Below are 10,738 nucleotides of genomic sequence, written 5' to 3' on the forward strand. Positions count from 1 at the left end.
AAAAGCAATTTTGATCATATTTTACATTTAATTGTGTGATGTAGCTGTAGCTGGTCTTGGTCTTGTCTTGGTCTCGAGTTAGGTGGTCTTGAACACAACACTGCATTAGCGCTCTGAGAACAACCATGCTAGGGCATAAAAATAATATATCTGACCTTACATATGAATGCTTGTCTTTCTAAGTAACTGTCCAATAAAACATCTGAAAATACAATTTAAACGATGCGATCGTCACCTGTTAGAAAATGGTGCTGCAAACTCTGGCACTTAGTTTCTGCACCTCCTGTTTTTAGCTGTAGATTCACTTTTCTCCTCTTTTTTCAGTAAGTTTTTTAAAATTAACTCCCTTGTGACCAACTACCTTCAAAACACGAACATAATGTTTGTCTTTCTCTCTATTAGAATGGTTGGAACAACCGTACAGGACTCAGACTTTAGACATTTTGATGCTGGATCAGCAGAAACAAACGAACTGCATTTACTTCCTGCCCTCCATCTGCACTGGGTGAATTCGATGCTACGTCATCTAAACACAGCTATAGATGTTTTGGGTAACACTTTATTTGAAAGGGGTTGAATAAGACTGACATGACACTGTCATAAACACCTGTCATGAACATGAATAAGTCTTCATGAATATTTATGACTGTTGTCATAAAGTGTCATTCGGTAAATTATGACACTTTTAATACAAAGCTGACATTATTCAAAATGTCTTTGTTATGAGAACTTGACATTAACCAGGAAATCATTACTGATATAAATTTGCTATAAAAGTATTACTGATTTCACTTTAAAAATTAGGTAACTTTATGTTATTAAAGGTAAAGTTTAAATAGTAATGATTTCCTGGGTAATGTCAAGTTGTCATGACAGTCTTATTCAACCCCCTTCAAATAAAGTGTTACCCTTTTGTTTACATATCTGCTAAAACTACCTCACGCACCGTCACCACCTTTCTCTCAGCTTTCATAAATGCTAAGCTAGTTAGCAGGGGCAATAATGATGGTGGATAAACTATTAAGCACATTGAGCAGCACATACATAAGGGTGATTGACAGCGCTAAGACCCGCCTCCAGGCTCTGATTGGTTGTTGTTCTGTAGATGGTAATCGCAGCCAATCAGAGCCTGGAGGCGGGTCTTAGCGCTGACATGTTTATGACAGTGTCATAAACATATTGTTATATTGCACCTCCTCATTGCCCTCTTTCAAATGGAGGCCACTAGAGCCAACAAAACCTTTAAAAAAAAAAGTTCACGAACTGCAGCTTCAAGCCAATTTATTTCCGTAATTCCAATGTGGACAATTTTATAGTCGCTGAAACACAGCAGGTGTACGACTGCATGTTCAGTAGTTTGAACCAAACTGGATGCCATGAGAGACGACACGGGAAAACAACACCAGCTGAGCGTTCACCAGGGAGAAACGCCTGAACTACTGAGCATCCTGGAGGTCAATGAAAAGCAACCAAGCGAAGCTGCAGAGGAAAAGTTCTGCATTATTAATGCAGATGAGGTGAAATGATGTTGCATGTGAATGTTTGTAGCATCATGTTGATTTGAGACAGCGTCTCACCGCAGGAAATGATCAGGCTCGCTCTTTAAAAACATGAACAATTTTAAGGAATGGAAACCAAAATCACCAAACAAACTTCGACTTTATCCACATCCAGGATTAACCATATGTGGCAACATCTAGTTTCACTACATCTACAGCAGCACAAGCCAACAAGGTGAGTAGAAATGCCAAAAATATTCACAACACCCAGCTTCAACAGTAGGTACAGAGAGGAAGATAAGTATTTGGACATCCTGCCACTCTGCAGGATCTCCCACTTAGAAATCCTGGAGGGTCTGAAGTTTTCATCTTAGCTGCTTGTCAGCTGAGAGATATAATCTGGAAATCATTTATTTGTGTTACTGCTGCAAATAGTATTTGAACACCTGTGAATATCAATGTTAATATTTGGTTCAGTAGCCGTTGTTTGCAGTCAGAGGTCAAAGGTCTCCTGTAGATTTTCAGCAGGTTTGCACTGCAGCAGGGACTTTGGCCCAATCCTCCTCACAGATCTTCTCCAGATCAGGAGGATTGCTGGGCTGTCGCTAAGGAGCAGAGTTTGAGCTCCTCCAAAGATTTTCTGTGGGTTTAGGTCTGGAGACGGACATTTAATAATTTAATGTATTAAACATTCATGAAACGTTTGATTCAAGCTCCTTAAGTTATTAGACTTTTAAAATATTTCAGGTAATAAACATACACGTAATGAAAGATTATATTTTGAAATAAACATTTTATGCGATTAAAGTAAACAATTATATAATCAGACATTTTGCAGTAAACATTAAATGAAACAGACAAACCAGATGAAAAAGCCCAACTTTAAACATTTAATGTGTAATTAAACAATAAAGGTGACAAGTAAATTTTATGAAATAGATCACACTTTAATATTTGTTGTATTTAACATATTACAGGTAAGTAAACATGTAATGAAATAGATCCAGTCCTAGAATTTTATGTAATTGAACATTACAGGTTACAAATGTTCTTTTCATCTGAGGTAATACATTTTATGAACTTTAAAAAAAATTATTTTTTAAATATAAATTTGGTTAAATAAAAAAGGATCAAAATGGAATAAAAATACGCCTCATCTACATAGCTTAGTAGAATAATTTCACAGATTTTGAGTTAATGGTTCACATGACCTAGAAGCTATTGAAGAAAAATACTAAAAGCTAAAAATATATAAAAGTGTTCAAATGTAATAATGAGTGTGCCTCATTTATAGTCTAGTAGAATAATTTCTCACCGATTTTGAGTTCATGGGCCACACGATTTGGAAGCTATTGAAGAAAACATTTAATATTTAAAATATTGAATATGACTTAAACATTTATAGAGGGTAGTGTTCCTCGTTTAATAGCATGAATGACCACTTTTTGTATCAGTTGGTCACAAGACAAAGCATTTATTTACAGGAGGTTCGGAAATCGACGGTCCCGATGTGAACCTCTGAGCGCTTCAGCAGGCATCGGTAGAGAACAGCTGGCCGAAATCAGCGTTCATAAATCGGATCAACCTTGAGCTGAACGTCCCTTACTCCGCGGAGGGAGAATATCCAGTATCCAACTTGAAAACAACTTCAACGTGTCGGTAACACGATGAAAACACCGGAATAAAGTTTGTTTTGGTCTGTGGGCTGCAAACATGGCGCCGAGCGACGGTCACATACAGTGTCGCTGGTTCCAAAGCTCAATAGGAAACGTGTCAATCTTCTCTCTAAAGCCTCATCATGGACGGTTCTCTGGTCTCAGGTTGACGGTCTGGGTGTCATTCCCTCCTTTCTCTCTCACATCAATAATAATATCCAGTCTGCTCATTTCCACCTCCGTAATATTCCGTCCGTCCCTCTCTCTGCCTCCATCCTGGTCCAGGTTCTGGTCATTTCTCTCATTGATTCCTGTAATTCCCTCCTGGTTAGATAAATATAAACTTCTATAAGCTTCAACTGGTTCCAGTCTCTGCTGCTCGCATCGTCACCAAAACAGCCTCATTTCACCACATCACTCCATTTTGCAACAACTTCTCTTAATGTTGTAAAGGGTCTTTGGGTGTTTTGAAAGAAGCTGGCAAATAACATGTATTATTATTATTAAAAGGTCAGAGGTCACATGTGGGGTTCCCCAAGGCTCCATCCTAGGACCCCTCTGGTTCAACAGCCCACTGGCTCAGGTCAGCGGTGCTGGATTCATTTTTCAGGTGGGAGGCCAGGGGTGTTTCATCATCTCTGTTTCACACTTTGAATGTCAGGCCCACTTGTTCAGTTGACATGATGGCACCTGTCAATCAACTCATTGGGTTTGTAGCAATTTGCCCCAAAGTAAGTGGGCCGGACCAAATGTGGAGGCGGGCCGTAGTTTGGGGACCACTGATTTAGAGGAAGGAATAAAGTTTATTCCATTTTCAAAACTGGTGTCTGGAAAAATGCAGGATAAATGCCTGCAGCCAACCCAAGAACAGCTGAATACAGAGATCCACTGTATTAACACACCATGTTCGTATGAAGGTTTTGTCATAATTACATCAGATTCTTAATGGTTAAATATAGAGACGTGCCGATCAGGTTTTTTCCTGCCGATTCCGATCACTCATGAGGGCCGATCACCAATCACATAATTATTATTATTTTTATCATAAACACTACCGGTTACATTATGTGGAAAAAGGAACCATGAATTCACCTTAATTTAGACAAAAACTTGTTTTTAATAACTTTTTCCAAGAAAACCAAACAAAACAGGCATTGTGCAAATTGTACTGGTATCAGTGATACTATCTTTAACAGACTGAAAACACATGGAGGCTCTGAAGAGGCTAAATAATGCAGAGAGTCCAAATTAAACCTCTCAACATTGCCAAAAAATTCAAGTATAAAACTTAACATTCAAAGGCAAAAACAGGATCCATTACAATAAACAATCCAGAGTTACTGAATGAAAACTTCCTGTTAGCATGGCGGCTAGCTGATTACTGCTAGCTCTGATTGGCTGTTTCTGACTGAGCGGAGTAATTATGCAGATCAGGAGGAGATCAATTATTTTTTCAGAGATTATCTGTCTCATGTTAGGACAGCGAAAGTTTTAATACGTATGTAAAATGTACTTTTTTAGTTAGATGCTGCAGCTTTAAGCAGGTTCGGTGTGCGAGTCACTACCAGGTGGAGCAGAAGCGAAGCTCCGTCTGTCAGATATTACTACCTGTAGCGTAGCAGCGGTTCAACAGGAGAGCAGAACCAGCGTCTTACATCGCAGCTCGAAGACTTAAATCATTTTCCAGGTTATTTGTTTAGCTTTCTGACCGTCATGCTAATCCGGTGAGTGTTTGTAGCTGTGCGCTGCTTTACCTGCTGTCTGATCCTCCATATGTCTTTTTTACTGCAGTGAGCCTCGATGTAGCCAAACTCCGTCAAGTATCTCATTGTTTTTATTCCATATTAGATTCGTCGTGTTGATGCATTTTGACCTGCTTCAATTTTCCAACTCAACACGCAAACTTCCCTCAGTGGTTATAGTTCCACATCGCTTCGGATTTGTTGCTGCGCGTTTGCGCAGAGTGAAGGAAAGAGGAGACCAGCTGCAGAGGCAGGCTGGAAATGAGAAGCAGGTGATGATCGGTTTGTGTGATCGGTGGCTGGTCGATCGGCACACCTCTAGTTAAATATCAATGCGTGAAGCTTGATCCACAGCCATAGATACGTACTGTGTCTACAAATGGGTACAGTTTGTGTACAGTGGCGGTGCGTCTCTAAACCAGATGCCCATGATGCTCAAAGCGCGTTTGGTGTGAACGCACCATTAGCGGGTTAAACGGTTGTCCAAGCGGGTGACCCGTCAGGTCTGCAGTTCTCCAAACCACAAAAAAACAAACAAACAAAAGCTCATAAACCGGCGACCTGCCAGAACCGCACACCCGGTAAAAAGCTCAGGCGGGATCCAAACGACCGCTCAGATCTATGGAAGGATCCACTGAGTCATTTTTAGCTTACAGAAAAAGCGTCAAGCCGCCAAATAAACAAAAGTAAATTGACCAATAACATTTAGGCTTCTGCTGCCCATCCCCACAAACTCACACAGAAGTGCGCTACAAGATGTTTGATACAAAAGATCTTTTTTTTCTCAATATTAATAGCCAAGAGAGATGGATAATAAAGTAATCCAAAAATTATTGTTTCCTTTTTTTACTACAGCCGAACAACTGCAGGCGGCCCTGTGCTCAGCTAAATACGCACAATATGATTATGCCGAGGACAGATAGATATGACAAAATCACGACTGGTCAAATATTTGGAACATTTAAAAAAAACAATTATAAAATAGATGTCAAATATCCTCCAGCAATGCCAATTCAGAGCAGCAGGACAGTCTAACACGACATATTGGAACACAATACGTCGATCTCAGCAGGTGACAATCTGAACGCCGCCAGGAGGCTGAGAGCAGCACTTCCTCTTCTGACGGGCTTATCAAAAATATTCACTGAGATCCTAAACGTTTGTAGCTTCATTAAAAAAGAATAATTATAAAAAAATCAATGAAACGTTAAAATTAATGATCTCAGTAATTATTGTTTCAACAAGGTGTTGCGCAATTCGGTGCATTTCGGTTCCATTAACAAAAAAAAGAAAAAAAAAAAGGCGACTCAAAGACCGACTGAGAGCAGAGCAGGAGTTTAAATGAGCTGCTCAACCAGCGCTGTGTCCATGAGAGGCTTATTAATAATCCAGGAATAAATGTCAAGTCTGGAAACCTGATATCGTAACGGACTAAATGTTTTTACCGTCTCTGCTCGGCTCGCGGGGCGCAGGCGGTTGCCACGGCAACGGGTGGCTTAAACGACAAAGAGACAGGAAGTAAAGAGGTAGGAGTGGTTTAGAGTTGATCACCTGTTCGGGTTGTTTTACCTGTTTACCGTTGCTGTGGCTCATCACACCTGCTGCAGTTTCTGAACATTCAACAAACGACCAACTTGGACTAATGACCTCGTTCTTTGTGAGCATACGTCACAACATCAAATAGGACAAATATATTTAATTAAGCTTTAACTAATTCTACAGCGATAATTATGTGAAATTAAATTATATCCCGACTTCTGAAGATTTACCTTTTCTGGGCTCTCTGGTTCCTCCTATCAGTCTGTAGTTTCTCATACTGAGGTCATCAAACCAAAGTTCAGATCCACCATGACTGACTGACCTGCTGGTTTGAAACCAGCTTCTGACTGAGAAACCAGTAACCTGCTCCCAGTGTCAGAATCTCACTGAGGAAGAAACTGCATCAGGTTTTGTGTCACTTTATTATTTCTGCTACAACTGATGCATATTTGCATATAAAATAAGTCAATAGAGTTTAATTTGCAATTTTTATGTCTTCATGTCATGAGGTAGATCTCAGGCGGCTGGTGAGAGAAAAAGTAGATCTTGCTCTCAAGAAGTTTGGGCAGGTCTGGTCTAATGGTTCCAGCATCACGATGCGGCGCAGCAGCGACCTGGATGCTGTGGGTCTGAAGCCAAAAGGCGCAGATTGTATTTGCTGCTTGTCCCATAAATTGTGCGGGAAAGAGATGATCTGAGTGGGACAGATAACCAGCCAGACTGCTGACAATATTTTTTAATTGAAAACAAAATGAAAAACTCCACGATTAATATTTAATGTGCTTGTTATTTAACACAAAAATGAATTTCAACAGAAACCTGAAAACCATCAGTGGCCATCGGTACTGATGGCTGATTGGCTTTTGGAGGAAAAAAAAAAAATTAACATAATTATTTTTTCAACTTGAGCAAAAATGATCTGCACTGGCAAAGTGTGGGTGAGCATTTGGTCCGGACCGATGACGGGCATGTGGGCCCGATGTCTTTTTTTTTATTATTCTTTTTCATCCCAATGCCGTTAGAAAGAAAACGTCGTCACGGTTCTATAAATACAGCATTTGGGCCAGATGTGGCACAAATACAGAAATCTCATTTAATTTTTAGGCAGGATTGGTTCAGACCTGGACCGGATCAGAGCCTGAGCCTGTTTTCAGGTGTCAGACCGGTTCCTGGTCCCAACCCGACCCAAAGCTGCCATGTGGTAAACCTTTGGGTGACCGTTATGATCTGGAGCCTTTGGGTCCAGACCTCAGTGCTGCAGGTTCTATCTGTGCCTCTGTCTGCATAGAAACACAGACAGGTGTCAGACTGTCAGAGTTGTGTGCAGCCTGTGGAAACGACTGGAGGACCAGCAGACGGGCAGGGCCGTAAAGTGGGGAGGCCTGGGGGCCAATGTCCCCCGAGGCCCCCTATTCTGGCACCTACGGCTCAGGTTACAACAGGAAATAAGATCAGTTACCATGACGACACAAATGATAACAGCTCTGCATTATGATGTCACCAGGTGACCTTTGACCCATCCAATCACTGAACAGATGCTGAGAACAGAGATATGTGTGGAAACTGAAGTTATTAAAAAGGAACGATCTAGTTATAGATCTAGATTTATAGATCTAATATATATATATAATGCATATTAGATCTAGAGTGTAGCTCTAATGTTGTAGATCTAGAGTCAACACACAGCTTCAGTTATTGGAGTATGGGGTAATTTTCCTGCCATATTTCCAGAGCACACAGTTTCAGTCTGAAAGCAGGACTTCATGTCTTTCTTCTCAAACTTGTAATGTTTGTTACTCCAAAACTTCTGCTCTCTTTCAAATATTCACTCTGCTTCCTCAAAACTTGTGGCCCAGACCATGGCTCTCCCTCCACCATGCTTGGCTGGAGGCATCACACACGTAACTTTGTCCTCCTCACCTGACAGCTGCCACACATGCTGGAGACCATCTGAACCAAACTAACGGATCTTGGTCCCATCAGACCTCAGGACCTGGTTCCAGTATCCATGTCCTTTGTTGACATGTTGACTGTGTGCAGACTTCAGAACAGGCTTCCTTCTGGGGTGACAGCCATGCAGACCAAGTTGATGTAGTGTGTGGCGTTTGGTCTGAGCACCGACAGGCTGACCTCCGACCTCTGAGATCCCTGCAGCAACGCTGACAGAGCCCCTCCACCCGTCTTTGAAAGACAGCATCTGGACGTGGCGCTGAGCAGGTACATGAGGTCTGTTCTGAGGACCTGCTCTTTAGAAAGCTGGATGATCTTGGCCACTGGGCTGCAGCTCAGTTCAGGGTGTCAGCAATCGTCCTGCAGCCTTGGCCGTCTTCATGCGGCGCAGCAATTCGTGTTTTAGGATCGTCAGAGAGATCTTTGCCATGTTGGACCTTCAGTGACCAGTAGGACAGAGTGAGAGAGCTGCACTACAAAACTGAACACACCTGCTCCCTATGCACACCTGAGGCCTACTGACACTAACTGGTCACATGACATTTTGGAGGGAAAATGACGAGCAGCGCTCAGTTTGGACCTTTGGGGGTGTCGTCTCTTTTGTTGCCGGTGGTTTAGACTTTAATGGATGTATATAGAGTTATTTACATTGTTATAAAAGCTGCACACAGATAACTGCCAGTTTGTCAGTGTTGTCCCAAAAGATTTACTTAAATATCTGCAGAAATGTCAGGGGTGTACTCACTACCCACACACACATGTATACATACACAGTGTGCAGCTGATCCAGAACGCTGCTGCTGGATTTCTGACTAAAACCAGGAAGGCAGAGACACCAACCCGGTTCTACAGTCCTTCACTAAGTTCCTCTAAACCCAGACTAAAACCAGCTGGCTTGAGTTGCTATGGGAACATCAACGTGCTGAAATGTGCTATGTAAAGATTGATTGATTGATTGATTGATTGATTCTGTTGAACCAAAATTCAAAGACTCTGTTGGGTTTTTACTGGTTGGTCTCAGTAAGTCTTTATCACTCTGGTCAGGTTCAGTCATGCTGACATTCACTAAGGGACCTAAAACCAAACAGGAAGTTGAGACACGGGACTTCCTGTTGGTTCTGAGCTGATGTCAGAGTTTTTCCTGGTTCTGTTTCTAATTGGGTCAATTCATAGTAAACAAGCTCTGGACCAGGTTAAGCCCCGCCTCCTCCCTCTGGACCAGCAGGCGGTTCTGCTGCTGGTTCTGTGTGGACCAGGTCAGACCGGAAAACCGGACCATCTGGATCAGAACTTTTCCAGGATTCTTTAGTGAATGCTACGTCTGTCAGTCCCTCCGACCCAATGGGTCGACACCGGGTCATGTGACCGGTTTGGACCTGTGGCCCTTAGAACCGGGCCTCACATCGGGTCTGCTCTGTGTGGACTCCAGAAGTCAAAGGTCAGTCTGGTGTCTTGTCTTTAGCCATTTTAGAGGAATCCGGACCGGGTCGGACCCACCTTGGTCGCAGTACAGGCCTCCCCAGCCCTCATTGCAGCTGCACTCCCAGGGCAGCTGGCAGGTGCCGTGCAGGCAGCCGGGGTGCCGCTGGCAGCTGTCGCAGCGCTGCCCCTCCCAGCCCACGTTACACCGGCAGCGTCCAGGCGCCTCGCACACGCCGCGGTGCCCACCGCAGCCGCCTGCACAGATGGCTGATGGGAGAAGAGAAGAGAGAAGGGAGATTACCAGGAGAACAGCAGAAAACAGCTTCACACACACACACACACACACACACACACACACACACACACACACACACACACACCTACGAGTGCTGAACTGGACTAGACCTGGGATTTTTACGGTTTGTGGGCTGAAGAATTTATTCACTTCCTGTTGTGGACCTGATGATGGGGCCGTTCTGGACCCGATGATGGGACCCGTGCAGCAGGAAACAGCATGGATTCCTCGGGAAGACACAGACTGTGTCTCTCTCCATGTTGTTTGTTCAGGATGATGAAGACATGAACTAACTGGATTAGCGGTTAGCTGCTAATTGACAAATGATCAGCAGCTGCTAGCAGTTAGCTGCTAATTGACAAATAATCAGCAGATGCTAGCGTTTAGCTGCTAATTGACAAATTATCAGCAGATGCTAGCGGTTAGCTGCTAATTGACAAATGATCAGCAGCTGCTAGCGGTTAGCTGCTAATTGACAAAAGATCAGCAGCTGCTAGCGGTTAGCTGCTAATTGACAAATGATCAGCAGATGCTAGCGGTTAGCTGCTAATTGACAAATGATCAGCAGATGCTAGCGGTTAGCTGCTAATTGACAAATGATCAGCAGCTGCTAGCGGTTAGCTGCTAATTGACAAA

General features: G+C 42.7%; 1 protein-coding gene across 1 annotated transcript in view; it reads right to left on the minus strand.

The window, feature by feature from the left end:
- The window catches only part of LOC103150920 (delta-like protein C), a 268,639-nt gene extending 258,278 nt beyond the window's left edge, over positions 1–10,361 (minus strand). The window contains exons 1-2 of the mRNA XM_016680975.1: positions 10,253–10,361; positions 9,883–10,074 (exon numbers count right to left, since the gene is read on the minus strand). Coding sequence (XP_016536461.1) covers positions 9,883–10,074; positions 10,253–10,361 — 301 coding nt within the window. The remainder of the gene's footprint in view (positions 1–9,882; positions 10,075–10,252) is intronic.
- Positions 10,362–10,738: the final 377 nt, after the last annotated feature.

Source organism: Poecilia formosa, unplaced genomic scaffold (assembly GCF_000485575.1).
Source record: "Poecilia formosa unplaced genomic scaffold, Poecilia_formosa-5.1.2 Scaffold265, whole genome shotgun sequence".
In the NCBI taxonomy this organism is placed as follows: domain Eukaryota; kingdom Metazoa; phylum Chordata; class Actinopteri; order Cyprinodontiformes; family Poeciliidae; genus Poecilia; species Poecilia formosa.